The sequence below is a fragment of the Heterodontus francisci genome, chromosome 4 (genome assembly GCF_036365525.1).
Source record: "Heterodontus francisci isolate sHetFra1 chromosome 4, sHetFra1.hap1, whole genome shotgun sequence".
NCBI classification, from domain to species: domain Eukaryota; kingdom Metazoa; phylum Chordata; class Chondrichthyes; order Heterodontiformes; family Heterodontidae; genus Heterodontus; species Heterodontus francisci.
This window is the reverse complement of record NC_090374.1, coordinates 57,934,917-57,954,071: the sequence shown is the minus strand read 5'-3', so window position 1 is coordinate 57,954,071 and position 19,155 is coordinate 57,934,917. Positions and strand designations below refer to the sequence as shown.

Genomic DNA, 19,155 nt, shown 5'->3' with positions numbered 1-19,155 from the left:
GGTTTCCTCCGGGTGCTTCGGTTTCCTCCCACATGCCAAAGACTTGCAGGTTGATAGGTAAATTGGCCATTATAAATAGCCCCTAGTATAGGTAGGTGATAGGGAAATATAGGGACAGGTGGGGATGTGGTAGAAATATGGAATTAGTGTAGGATTAGTATAAATGGGTGGTTGATGGTCGGCGCAGACTCGGTGGGCCGAAGGGCCTGTTTCAGTGCTGTATCTCTAAATAAATAAATGATAATGAATGGTGGAGCAGGCTCGAAGGGCTGAATGGCCTACTTCTGCTCCTATTTTCTATGTTTCTATGTTATAAATGCTGAAGATCTACGAGTACTGCATGCGGTAAAGCCATTAGGTATAGTGTGTCATAGATCTGAGCAAAGCAAGATGCAGAGGTTAAAAAGCACGAGTACATGAAAAAGAAAAATAAGAGACGTTTCTGATTATTTGAATAACACACCTCAGCTTTCAATCTCTCAATTTCAGTGTCCTGATCCTCAAGTTGTTGCCGGAGCTGATGGGCTGCAATTTTCTCCGTTTCCACTATCTGAACCAGATGAATATACTTCTGCATCAGTACCTCTCGTTCAATTAGAATATCACAGTAACTAGGAGAAAATAACATCAATTAATGCAAAGTAGTGTCATGAAGATGAATGCAATGTCTCTTGCAACATAAAAACATCAGTTTGACAAACCAGTCAGCGTAGTGAACTGTGATTTTGAAACAATGGGCTGGATTTTAAAAGAAGCTGAGGGTCAGGATTGGAGGCGGGTGGGCCGCAATTTCATGCTGCCGGTCGTCATGTCGGTTCGGCCACAATCCCAACACCAAGCCATTTTTGGAGAGGCTGGGTCGGGGTCAAAACAGCTACCCGCCAACCATTGAGAGCAATTAGAGCCAATTGTCCCATGCCAATTGGGATTTCCAGTCAGCAATGCGGGCGAGAGGCATTGGCCTGGACCGTAGCCAGGCAAACCTAGTGGTCTTACGTTGGGAAAAGGGTGAGGGGGCTGCGCCTCATCCCACGAGGGACACACCACCTGCACCAGTCATGGCCGCCAGCCACAGCTGCAGTTGCTGGCCATTCCATGTGCGTTGCCCCTCCACAATAAAGGCCAGGCAGCTCTAGCCATTTTTAATTTTTAAAAACTGACTCCTTCTTCAGAAGGCACCGATGGATCGGCGCTGGAGGGTCTTCCATTGGCCCTACAGCCTTGGGAGCCTGCTTACTGTCCTTAATTGGATAGCAAGCCTGCTCCTTGCCACTAATTGGCCTGGCCATTTAAAAATCTGGTTAGGTGTGTCAGGAACATGCCTTATGGTGTCAAGAACTTGAACTGGTCCCAACTTCCAGTTCCTGACCCCAGCCTGAAATTCCAGCCCAATGAAATTCAAAATACCTCAGCGTATAGAAACGTTTTTTATTCATGTGTGACCGTGAGCATCGCTGACCAGGCCAGCATTTATTGCCCATCTGTAATTGCCCTTGAGAAGATGGTGGTGAGCTGCCTTTTTGAACTGCTGCAGTCCAGCTAGTGTAGGTACACCCACAGTGTTATTAGGAAGGGAGTTCCAGGATTTTGACCCAGCAACAACGAAGGAACGGCGATATAGTTGCAAGTCAGGATGGTGTGTGGTTTGAAAGGGAAATTGCAGGTAGCAGTGTTCCAATGTGTCTACTGCTCTTGTCCTTCTAGGTGGTAGAGGTCTCGGGTTTGGAAGGTGTTGTTGATGGAGCCTTGGTGAGTTGCTGCAGTGCATCTTGTAAATGGTACACACTGGTAATTGGCAACAGAGGTAATGGTGACATGAAGACAAAACCTTTTCACACAGCAAGTGGTTAAGATCTGGAATGTACTGCCTGAGAGTGGGTGCAGGCATGTTCAATCAAAGCATTCAAAAAAGAATTAGACTGTGGTTCCAGAGCAGATCAACTGCATTCTGAGAGAAATCCAAGTGTGACATTACAGGAAAATAGGTAGTTGATTGGCCAGGGAGTATCTTCCAAAACTCAGGTAATTTTAATAACTGTAAGGTTTTATTCATAGTGGTAATGTTTACTAATAGTAGTAAAGCTTACTAGATTGGCTGGGAGTATTTTCTAGTTATTGTTATTACTATAGGTAAGGTTTATTACTATTGGTGAGATTATTAAGGTTGGGCTGCGCTTGCTGACAGCGCAACCACTAGGTGGCACAGTACTGGCACATGTTGAAATGCAGCCTCATCGACTGAAACGTCACTGTCTACAATGTCTCAGGCAGCTGCCAGTAATAAAAATGGCACTGCTCAATTTGTCACAAAAAACGAATTAAACCCAAACCCCCTCAATAGCTGCAATCGCCGCCTCCATCCCACCCCCAACAGTATCCCGCTCCCTCCTGCCATCACGCCTCTCTTCTCGCTCCCTCCCCACTTCGCCATTGCCTCCCCTCAGCCACTCACTCCCCACCTCGCCACTTGCCCTCTCAGCCGCCCACTCCCCGCTTCCCCCTGCCCCCCATCCTGGCCACTCGCTCCCACCCTCGCCGCTTCCCCCATCTTGGCAGCTCGCTCCCTGTGCACCCTGTCACCGCTTGGCCACTTGCTCCACTCTTGGCAGCTCGCTCCCCGCCACTTTTCTGGGCGGCATGGCAGAGAGCGATCGGCTGAGGTGGGGAAGCGGCAAGCGAGCAAGTGGTGAGGCCGAGAGCGAGCGTCCAAGGGGTGGTGATGGGGTGGGGGGGGGGGGGTGAACGGTAATTGAGCAGCTGAAGTGGGGTACTGTTGAGGGGGAAATGGAGGCAGCAGTTGCAGCCATCGAGGGTTGAGGCAACGTTTGGATGCCATTACATCTGGCATCATTGTGTGGCAACATTGGTGCGTGCATGCGCAGATTCATACTGGCAAGCTGACAAATGTTCGGACACACTGATGATATTGGCAATCGCTCTGTGCATTCTCTGCGTTGTCAGAAAACACTTTGTTACTACTATTGGTAACATTTTAGTATTGGTAGGGTTTCCTATTAGAGGTAAGGCAGATTAGTATTCTTTATTATTAGCAGTAGTAAGGTTGTTATTACTATTGGTGAGGTTTATTGCTATTGGTATGATTATTAGTATTAGTAGCAGCAGGGTTTATTGGTAGCAGGGTATAGTTGTACTACCAAGGTTTATTTATCAAATTATCTAATAGATAGAGGAATGGCAGGGCTGCTCCAATCTCTGGAGTGCACATCCTGTGCTATGTGGGAACTCCAGCTCACTTCCCGTGTCCTGGATAACCATATGTGCAGGACGTGTCATCAGTTGCAGCAGCTTGAGCTCCGGGTTTCAGAACTTGAGCAGCAGTTGGCATCACTGCAGTGCACCTGTCAGGTTGAGAGTTTTGTGGATAACACGTTTATAGATGTGGTCACCTCACAGCTTAAGAGTATGCAGGCAGAGAAGGAATGGGTGACCACCAGACAGTCAAGAAGGAACAGGCAGGTAGTGCAGGAGACTCCTGAGTGCATCTCACTGTCCAACCAGTATTCAGTTCTGCATACTGATGACAGTGATGGTTTATTTGGGGAGTGCAGCCACAGCCAAGTCCATGGCACCACGGGTGGCTCAGCTGCACAGGGGGGTACAAGGAAGACTGTAAGAGTGATAGCGATAGTAGATTCAATAGTCAGGAACAGATAGACGTTTCTGTAGCCGCAGATGTGTATCCAGGATGGTATGTTACCTCCCTGGTGCCAAGATCAAGGATGTCACTGAACGGCTGCAGAGCACCCTGAAGGGGGAGTTGAGGAGCAAAAAGGGTATGATCAAGCTACTAGGGATATTCTATAGGCCTTCAAATAGTGAGAGGGAGATAGAGGAGCAAATCTGCAGGGAAATCACAGAGATGTACAAGAACTATAGAGTGGTGATATTGGGGAACTTTAATCACCCAAGTATCAATTGAGATAATTTTAGAGTAAAGGAGAATTTCCTTAATCAGTATGTTCTCAACCCAACTAAAAAAGAGGCATTTCTGGATCTGGTGCTGGGAAATGAGGTGCGCCAAGTGGACCAAGTGTCTGTGGGGGAACATTTGGGTAACAGTGATCATCATATCATAAGGTTTGGACGAGTAATACAGAAAGGCAAGGAACAAAATAAGGTAGAATGTCTAGATTGGAAGAGGGCTAATTTCAACACAATGAGAAGGGATCTAGCCAGGGTAGAATGGAACTAAAAACTGGCAGGAAGAGTGAAAGGTAGGGGAACAAAGAACAGGGCTCCTTGGTTGACGAGGGAGGTAGAAATGATGATGAAACAAAAAAAGAGGGTTTATGATGCATGTCAGGTGAACTCATCAAATGAGAACCAGGCTATATACAATAAATCAAGGGGAGGTAAAGAGGAAAATAAGACTGGCAAAGAGAGAATATGAAACTAGAATGGCAGTCAACATAAAAGGGAACCCAAAGATCTTCTACCAGCATGTAAATAGTAAGTGTGTAGTAAGAGTGTAGGGCCTTTGAGGGACAGAGAAGGGACATATATGCTTAGAGGCACAGGGCAAGGCTAATATACTTAATGAGTACTTTATATCAGTGTTCGTTAAGGAAATAGAGGCTGGCAAAATATCAATGGAAACAGAAAGAGTAGAGGCAATAGATAGGATAAAAATTGAGAGGGGGGAGGTACTAAAAATGCTGACTATGCTTCGGGTAAATAAGTCACCTGGTCCAGATGGCTTGCATCCCAGGTTGCTAAAGGAAGTAGGGATGGAGATAGTGGAAGGGCTTGCTATAATCTTCCAATGTTCCCTAGATATGGGGGAGGTGCAGGAGGATTGAAGAGTGACAAATGTGTCAACCTTATTCAAGAAAGGGTGTGAGGACAGTCCGAGCAACTATAAGCCAATTAGTTTAACATCTGTGGTGGGTAAGGTTTTAGAAACAATAATCAGGGAAAATATCAATGGACACTTAGCGAGGTTTGAGTTAATTAAAGATAGCCAGCATGGATTTGTAAAAGGCAGATCATGCTGGACTAATTCAATCATATTTTTCAGTGAATGTAGTTGATATGGATTTTAAGAAAGCATTTGATATGGCACCACATAAAGGGCTGGTTAAGAAAATTGAAGCCCATGGAATAAGAGGGTCAGTGTTCAACTGGATAAAACATTGGCTTAAGGACAGAAAACAGTAAATGGTAAATGGTCATAGTAAATGGTTGCTTTTCAGACTGGAGGATGGTAGACACTGGTGTTCCCCAAGGGTCAGTGCTGGGACCACTGCTTTTTTGATATATATATGAATGACTTGGATCTTGGAATACAGAGTAGAATCTCAAAATTTGCTGATGATATCAAACTTGGAGATGCGGCAAATAGTGAGGATGATATGAGCCGCCTGCAACAGGACATAGATAGGGTAGCAGAAAGAGAGGTGGCAGATGGAATTTAATACTGACAAATGTGAGGTGATGCATTTTGGCAGAAGGAATAGGGAGAGGCAATATATACTTAATGGCACCGTTCTGAAGTGTGTGCAGGAACAGAGGGACCTGGGGTTGCCTGTGCATTGATCTTTGAAGGTGGCAGGACAAATTGAGAGAGTGGCTGGTAAAGCATTTGAGATTTTGGGATTCATAAATAGAGGCATTGAGTACAAAAGCAAGGAAGTTATGCTGAACCTCTATAATGCTCTGGTTAAGCCCCAACTGAAGTATTGCATCCAGTTCTGGTCAACACACTTCAGGAAGGATGTGAGGGTCCTTGAGAGGGTGCAGAGGAGATCTACCAGAATGGTTCCAGGAACGAAGGATTTTAGTAACAAGGTGAGGTTGGAAAAACTGGGTTTGTTCTCCTTAGAAAAAAGGAAACTGAGGGAAGATTTAATTGATGCGATAGACAGAGCTAAGCGATCCTATAACCAACGGATCAGATCTAAGCTCTGCAGTCCTGCCACATCCAGCCATGAATGGTGGTGGACAATTAAACAACTAACTGGAGGAGGTGGCTCCACAAATATCCCTATTCTCAATGATGGGGGAGCCCAGCACATCAGTGCGAAAGATAAGGCTGAAGCATTTGCAAGAATCTTCAGCCTGAAGTGCCGAGTTGATGATCCATCTCGGCCTCCTCCTGAAGTCCCCAGCATCACAGATGCCAGACTTCAGCCAATTCAATTCACTCCGCGTGATATCAAGAAACGACTGGATACTGCAAAGGCTATGGACCCTGACAATATTCCAGCAATAGTACTGAAGATCTGTGCTCCAGAACTTGCCGCGCCCCTAGCCAAGCTGTTCCAGTACACCTACAACACTGGCATCTACCCTGCAGTGTGGAAAATTGCCCAGGTATGTCCTGTACACAAAAAGCAGGACAAGTCCAACCCAGCCAATTACCGCCCTATCAGCCTACTCTCAGTCATCAGTAAAGTGATGGAAGGTGTCATCAACAGTGCCATCAAGCGGCACTTGCTTAGCAATAACCTGCTCAGTGACGCTCAGTTTGGGCTCCGCCAGGGCCCTCAGCTCCTGACCTCATTACAGCCTTGGTTCAAACATGGACAAAAGAGCTGAACTCAAGAGGTGAGGTGAGAGTGACTGCCCTTGACATCAAGGCAGCATTTGACCAAGTATGGCATCAAGGAGCCCAAGCAAAACTGAGGTCAATGGGAATCGGGGGGGAAACCCTCCATTGGCTGGAGTCATACCTAGCGCAAAGGAAGATGGTTGTGGTTGTTGGAGGTCAATCATCTCAGCTCCAGGACATCACTGCAGGAGTTCCTCAGTGTAGTGTCCTAGACCCAACCATCTTCAGCTGCTTCATCAATGACCTTCCTTCAATCATAAGGTCAGAAGTGGCGATGTTCCCTGATGATTGCACAATGTTCAGCACCATTCGAGACTCCTCAGATACTGAAGCAGTCCGTGTAGAAATTCAGCAAGACCTGGACATTATCCAGGCTTGGGCTGATAAGTGGCACATAACATTCACACCACACAAGTGCCAGGCAATGACCATCTCCAACAAGAGAGAATCTAACCATCTCCCCTTGACATTCAATGGCATTACCATTGCTGAATCCCCCACTATCAACATCCTAGGGGCTACCATTGACCAGAAACTGAACTGGAGCAGCCATATAAATACTGTGGCTACAAGAGCAGGTCAGAGGCTAGGAATCCTGAGGCGAGTAACTCACCTCCTGACTCCCCAAAGCCTGTCCACCATCTACAAGGCACAAGTCAGGAGTGTGAAGGAATACTCTCCACTTGCCTGGATGGGTGCAGCTCCAACAACACTCAAGAAGTTCAACACCATCCAGGACAAAGCAGCCCACTTGATTGGCACCCCATCTACAAATATTGACGCCCTCCACCACCGACGCACAGTGGCAGCAGTGTGTACCATCTACAAGATGCACTGCAGCAATGCACCAAGGCTCCTTAGACGGCACCTTCCAAACCGGCGACCTCTACCAACTAGAAGGACAAGGGCAGCAAATGCATGGGAACACCACCACCTGCAAGTTCCTACCCCAAATGGACTGCAGCGGTTCAAGAAGGCAGCTAACCACCAACTTCTCAAGGGCAATTAGGGATGGGCAATAAATGCTGGCCTGGCCAGCAATGCCCAAAATACCATGAATGAATAAAAAAAAAAGAAGTGTACAAGATTAGGACAGGTTTAAATAGGTTAGACAAGGAAAAGCTGTTCCCATTAACAAATGGTACAAGGACTTGGGGACATAGATTGAAAGTTTTGGGCAAAAGATGCAGGGGGAATATGAGGAAGCACTTTTTTACGCAGCGGGTGGTAATGACATGGAACTCACTGCCTAGAAGAGTGGTGGAAGCAAAAATGATCAATTACTGCAAGAGGAAGTTGGATGGCCATCTGAGAGAAATAGATTTGCAGGGCTACGGGGATCGAGCCAGGGGGTGGGACTGACAACATAGCTATGTGGAGAGCCAGCCTGGGCTCAATGGGCTGAATGGCCTCCTTCTGTAATGTAACAATTCTGTGATTCTGTGAATCTGAAATAACCCTGGTTGGCCACAGATTACAAAAATCAACACTTACTCTGCAACTAAGTACTATGACAAATTATCTGAACATTATAGCACACATAATCCAAAAATGTCATTTCAGTTAGTTTGTACGCTGCAAAGTTAATTTTGTATGATATTTTTGAAAATATTCCCTCAGTTGTGTTGATGTTGGAAGTATGCTGGAAAGCTTGTGCAGACAATGATTTGATAGCTTGTGACAGTTACTTGATTTATTTAAATGTCATTTCAAAGAACAGTCTTCGTATGGAACATAATTGTTAAGCAACAGAATGCTTATTTCGTCTAGCAATACCTGTTGCCAACTATGGATCCCAGCTACAGGTCATTTTAGTAACAAAACAGAGGCAATCCTGAAACCCATTCCATATTTTTAGATAGGAATTGGGTTAAGTTATCAACCCTTCCCTTCCCCTGCACATACCCAAACAGACAACACTCTGTAAATACAAGTATTTAGTGTTCTTCTTACAATCAATTGCTGATTAACTCTATGCAATATTAGTTTGAGAGAATTGAAATCTTGCACATTTATTCTCATTTCTTTTGTTGCATGTATATTGTCAGAATAGAAAAAAAACCTGTGTTTATTTTCTATTTTAGCTTTGAATCCGGACGTCCCAAAGTGCTTTAGAATCAATGAATTACGTATTGAAGTGTCGTCACTATTGTTCAGCAAATGCAACAGCTAATATGCACACAGCAAGATTCCACAAACAACAAATGATCAAATCATTCGATAATGTATATTCGCTGGTGTTGGTTGAGGGAGGAATGTTGTCTAGGACACGAGGTTAATTGTCTGCTTTTCTTGAAAAGTTCTGTGGAAACTTTTACACTCATCTGAATAGACAAACAAGGCCTCTATGTAACACCTCATTCAAGAGATGACATGAATAATGATGCGAGAAAGATTCAAATATGCCAGGTGCTGAAAGCCTACAAAAACTTCTGAAACAGCACCTCTCCTGTACTGCACTGAGCTATCAGTCTGGATTAAAGGGCCAGAATTCCAGTCAGCCCAGGACACTAGTGGAAGTACAGCAGAGTGGGCTGTAAGTGTGCTCAAGTACAGAGGCTCAAGCCTAATCCCAAATTGTGGGGACAGAATTATTTGCTTGTTCAGGGTGAGTACATTGTGCTGGTAACAGGTCTTCAGTCGTTCCCACCTCAATAGATGCCCAGAATACTGCCAAGCCTCTGACAGCAGAATGGAAGCGTGGGAAGGACCCAGCAGAACTGTAAGACCCTGAAAATGCAAGGGCCAGCGATCCTGGAGAAGTTATCAGGGTTAGGGTAAGTCTTCTTTTACTTTGCATGCCCCCAGCAGGTGCCGATGCTGTCCCAGGAGGCAGACAGTGACTTTATTACATTTGCTCCAGAGTCATGCTCATTTGGCATTGGATGTTTGCCTATAAATGGGCTCTTTGAGAGTCTTGTGCAGCTAGTGTCAAAGTAAACTTCAGAGATTCAATAAATCTGGTTGTTGGTAAGACCTGGAGTTGGATACACTTCCACGATCTCACCTGAAAGCGAGTGGGATCATGGTGGACAATGAAGGAAGATGCAGGCAGGAGGCCTACCACTGCCTCCCTGCCCAACCCAGTATTTCGCTCCCTCACACCCACCAGGACTGACACTGGCTTCTCCTTCCCAATGCTTCGCATGTGATTATTCTGCTTATAGCATAGAGAATAATTACTGTTGACTTCCTTTTGTTTGACGTAATCGAGAATAAAAACCACACTGGCATATTGTGTGGACAGCTGCAGCCTGTATTCTTCTTTCTCTGATACCAAAGTATAACTGTATGTTTGGCATCCTAGATTTCCACCATCTGATCAGCACTTTTCACGCCATTCATGCTCCTGTTGTGATCAACCTCATTTTCTAATGCACATTATTCATCGATACCTCACTGCCAACCATCCCTGCCGACTCAATGACTCGAGATTTGAGTTTTACCCAATTCAAGACAATAATAGAACAATGACTCCTTTTAACGGAGGAGTTCTTGGTCTTTGCCCACCAAATAGTATGAACATACTAAGATGTTTCATCAGATGCTTTTATGCAGTGCGATATCCGAATCAATGAAAGGAATTGTCAGTAAAAACCAGCAGAATAATTATCAACATACAGATGGTAACATTTTGAGTGCTTTGAGCATTGTCTTTGAGGCATAATTGTCTTCTTATTAATGTTAAGGATGAATCAGTAGGCAGATGCAGTCAGCTCAGTAGTCTCTTTACATCCTGATCAATGGAACTATTTGCATATCTTGTCCATATTGATGCCTCCTGTGGATGTATTGCTTTAATGCCAAGTGTAAGTACAGAAGAGAATATTAAAAAGTTAAATAAAATAACAATTGGTTAAATGGAAATACTGGTGATAATTGAATGTTATACACGTTGATCAGATTTGGATGCTTCATTTAGGATTCAATGCAATGCTGTTTTGAGGGCAAGGTAACAATTTGGAGTGGAATATAGCACAGCACCATGCAGACTTCCAATGTGTTATACTGTGGAATGGTACTATAAAGTTCAACACCAAATAAACGATACAAATTATGTGATTTTTTTTTTGTTAATGGTAGAGATAAAAACCTAGCAAATTCTGTAAATTTGAAATATAAAATGCAGAGCAGATTGGCCAACATGGGCTATATAATGGGCTAATGTTTCAAGTGTAACCATTAGTCTCATAAATCTTCTACTATTTCCTGCATTTTCTGTTTTTATTTTTGAATCTTACTTCACAGTTGACTGTGAGCTCTGTTGTGTTGATTGTTACATCAACGCGCAAAGGATTTGTGATTCGTGCAAAACAATCAGCAAGGGAGGAGAATGATCCTGCTCTTGGTTGCATTCTACTGACTCCCACTTGAAAGTGTTAGTGTATGGTTGTCTGAAGAAGATCTGGCAGGATATTGGCAAAAAGATTCATCTCTCTAAATGTTTTTCCTTTTCTCTCTTACCAGGGAACGGTTCCATGAGTTCCAACAGTCCTGCATATTTGCCCTAGACAGTATACTTCATGTGTAACATAGTCATTGAGTATTGATAGATTACTTGCCTGTGAAGCATTACATCTGAGCCTCGAGTCTAATCCTATCCTCACCTCACACACACAAATATCTACTCCCAATGAAACCCTGAGCCTTTGCTATTTCTTGCCCCAGTTCTAACCAGTGGTGTGGCCCAAGGATCTGTGTTAGAAATGCTCTGGCTCTCATCAGCATAAAAGGGCACACAGCCTCATTAAAAGAAATTTCCCGGTGCAATGACGTTGACGATCTATCCATAAAGAACTGGCACTCCACTATGCTTCAAAACTTGTCTGGATATTGAAGTACATATGCCTCTCCTGGCGATGTTGAATACAGGTCTTCTTAGTACTCAGGTGATAATGACACAAAATATCCATCATTATCGGCTAATTCAAAGTCACATTAGTTGGCTGGTGTCACCTCCAGCAGAAAATGGGCAAGAATGCAACAGTATAGGTCTCTGCCCGACATCCTGCCCCTGAACTCACCTGAAACATCATTGCCACAAAAGTGGTGCAAACAGTGAGGAAAAGATTTTAGCTTCCAGCCTTTATTTCTATAATGTCGATTGGACACTCACCCAAACCCAGCAGGAATCAGGCAGCAGGAGACCACTGTCAGGGATCCAACAAAATAATATAGAATTAATATTACAGTAATAAAGAATTATCGATAACTAATTTTTATTACTGCAACATTAGGATTTGTGTCAGCATCACAATGCCTTGGCTGAAGTGATTGTAAAACACTGTGATGGGATGGCTTTGTAAAATTCCATGGAAGTGATCCAGATGGGCTGAGAAATGTCCCTCATGTAACTTGGATCTTTGTAAAAAAATAGCTAGTCCAGGGAACCCAGAATCCCTGGAACTACCTCTTCAACCAATCCTTTGGTCGCATCCTTTGAATCTCCTGTCCCATGTACAAATATTCTTCCCATTTGGTGAAGTGCCTCAGGCCATTTTGCTAAATCGAAGCTGTTATATAAATGTAAGTTGAGCTTGTCATCATTCATTTGAATGATCATAGCCACCAAAGACACAGAGCAACTTAAAAAGATCACAATGTGCTGACTTGAAAAGCAAAGTTGGAAAACATTTTTTTATGTTTTATACTGCTACACCTAGTGTGAGATTAAAAATTCAAAACAACAGTTCACACAGCATGTAATATTCTCCAAAGAAGCTTGAAGAGTCTTATTGCAAGCCATTGTGCTGCAGTCTTGCAACATTTAAAAATAGCAAACCCAGCCAAGCTGTACTCCCTCAAAAGAAAAGCTGCAGAAACCTAACACTAATTGAGACTGGAGTTTTAAAATTTATTCAGAGGCAAAGTTCCTCCTCAGGGAACAAATCCATTCTGCAAACACTAACAGGCATGCAAAGATGAAATCTAGCAATAATCCACTGCAGTATCTCTCTTATTTTTAGTTGAAATGAAATGTCTAACAGTTTTGCAGTGACAGAACACTACTGCCCAAAAGCAAAGTTTTATACATTTCATGATGACCATGATATCTATGTATTTTTATAAATAATTAAACATTTTCATGGGTAACTGAAATGGTGCTTTTATGCCATTTGTGAGGGAGACTTGAGAGTAACAAAGTTGAGAGTCAACAATTATGGTCTTTCATGCACAAAACATAAACTACATTTCATGTCCTTCTGTTATGGCCCCTTTAGTTAAAAGCTCTGACAGGTGTGACAGTACTGTACTGTATTGTGATAGCTAAGCATTTGGATACTGCTATACTGCATCTCTGCTGTCTGTTAGGTGGTGTAAATAAAGTTTCAACATTTCTGCTCCCAGTAAAGACCTCATGTAGATTTACTTTGTGAATAGACAACAGAAGCATGGTGACGAGGCGGAAGTGTTTTTCTTAAACATTTATTCGAGAGATTAAAGTCTGAAGAACATTGTGATACACCTTTTGGAACACCCAGGTCAATTTTGAAGAAGTTTGGGTGATTTGAAAGATTGCTCTGGGTGTGTCTGCAATTCGTGTTCAAATACAACTCTGAGAGTCCTCACGGTATGTAATTGAAAATAATGGCACTGAAGACATATTTTGGGACAATGAGGGAATTCAACCCTAACAAAGGGGACTGGTGTAATTATGAACAAAGGTTGCACATTTGGCTGCAAGCTAATAAAATAGGGGGCTGGATTTTGTTTCCTGCCCGATGTCAGGTTTTGTATGTAAATTTCTGACTTGGAGTCTGTCAACTTGGCTGCCATGGGCTGGTTCCCGCTGAAATCCAGTAGACCTCCCCTATCAGCTCAGGAAAAGAACTTCCTTGCCCAATCTGCAACTATTTCTTCCTGCCGTTTCCACAGCTATGGCCTCATTGTAGGCCACCTTCCACATCAGCTTATTGCCTTTAATTAAAAGCTTGGCCTGGATTTTACTGTTCTTTAGACCTCCAACAAGCATGTCTCTAAGGTTGCTTTTATTTTGCTTTTATTATTATGTCTCTAAGGTTGACTTCTAAGTTTGTGCCGTAACCACAGTGACAAGAACATAATTTCCAAAAAGACTCACATGGCAACTGCTTCCACAAAATGCAACTCACGGTGCAATTTTATTCTTAGTTGTGCCATAATATGAGTCCAGAACCTCATTAATTTCTGAATAGTCCAAGGTACTGGGATCTTGTGGGCAACATTGGTTAAACACCACCTCAAAAACATCTGGCCCCATCATGATGAGGAAAACATTCACTTTATTCACATCTCCCGGGCTTGATTTTGTTGTCCTGCTGCCAGGAGCAGCGGCAGGTGCAGAAAATGGCTGCCGCCCTGCACGGGCACCACGCCGCCTTGATAACGCAGCGGGTGGCCACTTAACATATTGATGGCGGCCGCGCCCCCCAATCACATGGTGGGGGCAACATTTGTAATGCTGCTCACGGCGTCACCTGAGGCCAGAGCAGGTGCTGGTGCCATTTTTAAAAGGCCGCCACCCTATAAATAGTTCTAAATAATGCAGAGTTGACGCATTCCCCCCGCCATACACTAAATAATGCAGAGTTGACCCCTTCCCCACATCGTTGGTGCCAGCTTCTCCTGGACAGGAAAATGAAAGCGCGTGAGTGCCACATGACATGCTCAAGATTGGGAACTAAAGGTAAGATTGTGGGGAATTAAATTTAAATTTATGCAAAGAGATATTTTAAATATATAAAGTCAGGTCCCATTGTAGAGCGGCTGAGGTGTTGCCACGGAGCTTTGCCACCTCCAGGAAGATTGGGCTCAGTAATCCTGGCGTCAGGCTCTATGGCGGCTGCTGCCGTTCCAATTTTCCACACCACCCCCCCACCCCCCACCACTATGGCAGCCACCAACCATCTAAATGACCCTATTTCCAGTCAAATTGGTATACCTGTGGGAAAGTCGGTCATATTCAGACGATATGCAGGAGTACACAATTGAGGAAACAGTAATGCTCCAGGTGACAGCAATGCTGGGTCCAGGTTGTGGTCGACCTAAAGTTAGTTCAGGCTCCTTGGAAGTCCTCAAATGGATACATGGTAGATATGGAAACAGAAGTTGATATTATTGAGCAGGAAGATCAAGATTTATACTCAGACAGCAAGAAAAACAGAAGATGGAAATTGAGAGTAAAAGGGCTGAAGATATAATTCCAGCACCAATTAGTAAAAATAAAAGTCAGAGATTCACAACTTACTTTTGTAGCTGATACAGCTGCAACAGAGTCTGTTATCTCGAAAGGAGAGTACAAGAAGTCCCCAAGTCAAATTCCCTTATGCAAAACTGGTGTGAAACTGACTAGTTATTCCAATAACAGTATTCCAGTGTTAGGTGAAGTTAGTTTTAGGGTGGAATATGATGGTGCATCCTATTACTTGTCATTGGTAATAGTAGGAGGGAACAAAATCTTCCTGATGGGAAGACATTGGCTTAAGAAAATACAGTTAAACTGGGCCAGCTTACCTACAGTAGGGATCAGTAAGAGTATGTCTGACATTGAGGAAGTGAAAACAGATTCAGTTTTAGCCAATGAGTTACCTGTGAATTAATTTACACACAGAAATGAGATGTCAGTGTCTGCCAGAGAAACGTCAAGGAAACTCGCAAGGATGTGGTGCTCAGTACTCAATTATGTCATGAATGGCTGGTCTAAAGAGTGTGATGATGAGAAACTGCAAGAGTATTTCACAGGTAGAAATGAACTCAGTGTAGATCAAGGCTGTTTCCTATGGGGTTTAAGAGTCATTATTCCACCAAGATTTAGGAAGAGATTATTAGAGGAACTCCATCAAGAGCACAGAGGGATAGTCCATATGAAAGCAATAGCAAGAAGCTATTTTTGGTATCCAAAGGTAGATAGAGATATTGAAGAGTTGGTGAAAAGTTGTGAAGTATGTCTCAGAATGAGAAATGATGCAACCAAGGTTCCTTTCATTCCATAGTCAAAAACAAGGAAACTGTGGGAACAAGTACATGTCGATTTCTTTGAAGTGGAAAGGAAAGAGTATTTTGTTCTGGTCGATAGCTTTAGCAAGTGGATAAATGATGAGTCTATGCCTAATACCACAAATGCCAAAACTATTAAGGCTTTGAGATGTTGTTTTGCAATTTATGGGTTACCAGAAGTGTTGTGTCAAATAATGATCCACAGTTTACGTCAGAAGTGTTTGAAATATTTCTAAGTAAGAATGAAAGAAAACACACACCATATCACCCAGCATCCAATGTTGCTGCAGAAAGAAGTGTACAAAATGTAAAGAGGTCTTTGCAGAAGCATTTGCTAGGTGACAAGCTGGGTAGTAATTTATATGTTTCTCTTCGACACAGACTGGACAATTTTCTATTCTCTAACAGAATAACCCAACAGCCTACAACAGGCTGCTCGCCTTATGAATTAGTGTTTAAACATGCTCCTAAGACAAGGCTTAGTTTGCTTAAGCCTGACGTCAATTGCAAATTAAGAGAAAAGCAAGACAGAGTGAAGATGAGTGATGATACTCCAGACATGAAACTTAGAGAGTTCAGTGCTGACCAGAAGGTCATAGTGAAACACCCATCAAGATGATAAGGAGAAGTATGTATTTGGAGTTATTGTAAAAGGACTAGGTGTATTCACATATCTAGTGAAGATTGGAGACAGTGCAATGTAAATCATTTACTTGAAAGAGGAAATCTGACAAAAAGAGAGCATGAGAAACCTCCTATAGTCCAACTTCCTACAGTCCCAAGAGAAAGTCAGATGAAAGTGAAAGTCACAAAGAAACTGAAAGTTTGCCAGTATCACAGAATCCACCGGTCGAGCAAAGTGATTCAGGTCTTTGATTAAGGCTAATCAATCAATTTCACAGTCCTGACCATTAAGTGGAGTTGGTAGTCAAAGTCAATGTTCAGGGTCGACATTGACTGAGATGTTGGCAGAGCAGAGTCAAGCTGATGGAAATGGAAGGAACATAGGTGTAGGAGTAGGTCATTCAGCCCTTTTAGCCTGCTCTGCCATCCTAGATGATGGCTAATTGTCTACCTCAACACCATATTCCCGCACTGTCCTTATATCCCTTGATGTCATTAGCAACTAGAAATCTATCGATCTCTGTCTTGAACAAACTCAGTGACAGAGCTTCCACCACCCTCTGGGGCAGAGAATTCCAAAGATTTACCACCCTCTAAGTGAAGAAGTTCCTCTTCATCTCAGTCCTAAATGGTTTCCCCCAGCCAGAGGAAACATCCTTTCTGCATCTACCCTATCTATCCCTTTAAGAATTTTGTAAATTTCTGTGAGATCGCCTCTCATTCTTCTAAACTCAGAGAATAAGGGCCCAGTCTCTTTAATCTCTCCTCATTGGAAAATCCCACCATCCCAGGAATCAGTCTGGTGACCCTCCACTGCACTTCCTCTAAGGCAAGTATATCAATCCTCAGGCAAGGGGACTAGAACTGCACACAATATTCCAGGTGTGGCCTCACCAATTCTCTATACAATTGTACCAAGACCTCTTTGCTCCTGTACTCAAATCCTCTTGCGATAAAGGCTAACATACCGTTTGTCTTCCTAATTGCTTGCTGCACCTGCATGCTAGCTTTCAGTGACTCATGAACAAGGGCACCTAGGTTCCTTTGGACATCAACACTTTCCAATCTGTCACCATTTAAGAAATACTCTGCACCTCCGTTCCTTCTACCAAAGCGGATAACCTCACACTTATCCATCTTACATGCCAAACAGCGGAAGCAGCATGCAATAGACAGAGCTAAGAGATACCACAACCAACGGATCAGATCTTAAGCTCTACAGTCCTGCCACATCCAGTCGTGAATGGTGGTGGTCAATTAAACAACTGACAGGAGGAGGACACTGCACTAACATCCCCAACCTCAACGATGGGGCAGCCCATCACATCATTGTAAAACACAAGGCTGAAGCATTTGCATCCATCTTCAGCCAGAAGCACCGAGTGTATGATCAATTTCAGCCTTTTCCTGAGGTCCCCAGTATCACAGATGCCAGTCTTCAGCCAATCTGATTCACTCCACATGATATCAAGAAACGGCTGAAAGCACTGGCTACTGCAAAGGCTGTGGGCCATGACAACATTTGAGCAATAGTACTGAAGACTTGTTCTCTAAAACTAGCCGTGCCCCTAGCCAAGGTCTTTCAGTACAGCTACAAACCGGCAATGTGCAAAATTGCAAAGATATGTCCTGTGCAAGAAGAGCAGGACAAATCCAATTAGTGCCCGAGCAGTCTACTCCCAATCATCAGCAAAGTGATGGAAGGGGTTGTTGATAATGCTATCAAGCAGAACTTGCTTAGCAATAACCTGCTTATTGATGCTCAGTTTGGGTTTCGCCAGGGCCACTCAGCTCCTGACCTCATTACAGCCTTGGTCCAAACATGGACAAAAGAGCTGAACTCCAGAGGTGAGGTGAGTGTGACTGCCCTTGACGTCAAGGCAGCATTTGACCGAGTATGGCATCGAGGAGCTCAAGCAAAACTGGAGTCAATGGGAATCAGGGGGAAAACACCTCCGCTGGTTGGAGTCATACCTAGCGCAAAGGAAGATGGTTGTGGTTGTTGGAGGTCAATCATCTCGGTTCCAGGACATCACTGCAGGAGTTCCTCAGGGTAGTGTCCTCGGCCCAACCATCTTCAGCTGCTTCATTAATTACTTTCCCTTCAGCATAAGGTCAGAAGTGGGGAAGTTTGCTGATGATTGCACAATGTTCAGTACCATTTGCAACTCCTCAGATACTGAAGCAGCCTGTGTCCTTAGACAGCAAGACCTGGACAACATCCAGGCTTCAGCTGATAAGTGGCAAGTAACATTTGTGCCACACAAGTGCCAGGCAATGACCGTCTCAAACAAGAGAGAATCTAACATCTCCCCTTGATGTTCAATGGCATTACCATCGCTGAATCCCCCCCTAAAAATATCCTAGGGGTCACCTTTGACCAGAAACTGAACTGGACCAGCCACATAAATGCTGTGGCTACAAGAGCAGGTCAGAGGCTGGTAATTCTGCGGTGCACAACTCAACTCTACCATCTACAAGGCACAAGTCAGGACTGTGATGGAATATTCTCCACTTGCCTGGATGGGTGCAGCTCCAACAACACTCAAGAAGCTCGACACCATCCAGGACAAAGCAGCCTGTTTGATTGGCAACCCATCCACCACCTTCAACATTCAATCCCTCTACCACCAACGCACAGTGGCAGCAGTGTGTGCCATCTACAAGATGCACTGCAACAACCCACCAAGGCTCTTGACAGCACCTTCCAAGCCAACAACCACTAACCTAGAAGGTCAAGGGCAGAAGATGTATGGAAACTCCATCACCTGCAAATTCCCCTCCAAGCCACACACCATCCTGACTTGGAACTATATCGCCGTTCCTTCACTGTCAAAATCCTGAAACTCCCTTCCTAACAGCACTGTTGGTGTACCTACACCCCAAGGACTGCAGCAGTTCAAGAAGGCAGCTCAGAACCACCTTCTCAAGGGAAATTAGGAATGGGCAATAAATGTTGACCTAGCCAGCAATGCCCACAACCC

The 19,155-nt window shown here is 43.9% G+C and overlaps 1 protein-coding gene across 2 annotated transcripts in view; it reads right to left on the bottom strand.

Annotated features, from left to right (window-relative positions):
- rasgrf2b (Ras protein-specific guanine nucleotide-releasing factor 2b) overlaps window positions 1-19,155 on the bottom strand; it is a 323,823-nt gene that overhangs the window by 233,386 nt on the left and 71,282 nt on the right. For both annotated transcript variants that reach the window (XM_068028824.1, XM_068028826.1), the window contains exon 3: window positions 464-611. In XM_068028824.1, coding sequence (XP_067884925.1) covers window positions 464-611 — 148 coding nt within the window. The remainder of the gene's footprint in view (window positions 1-463; window positions 612-19,155) is intronic.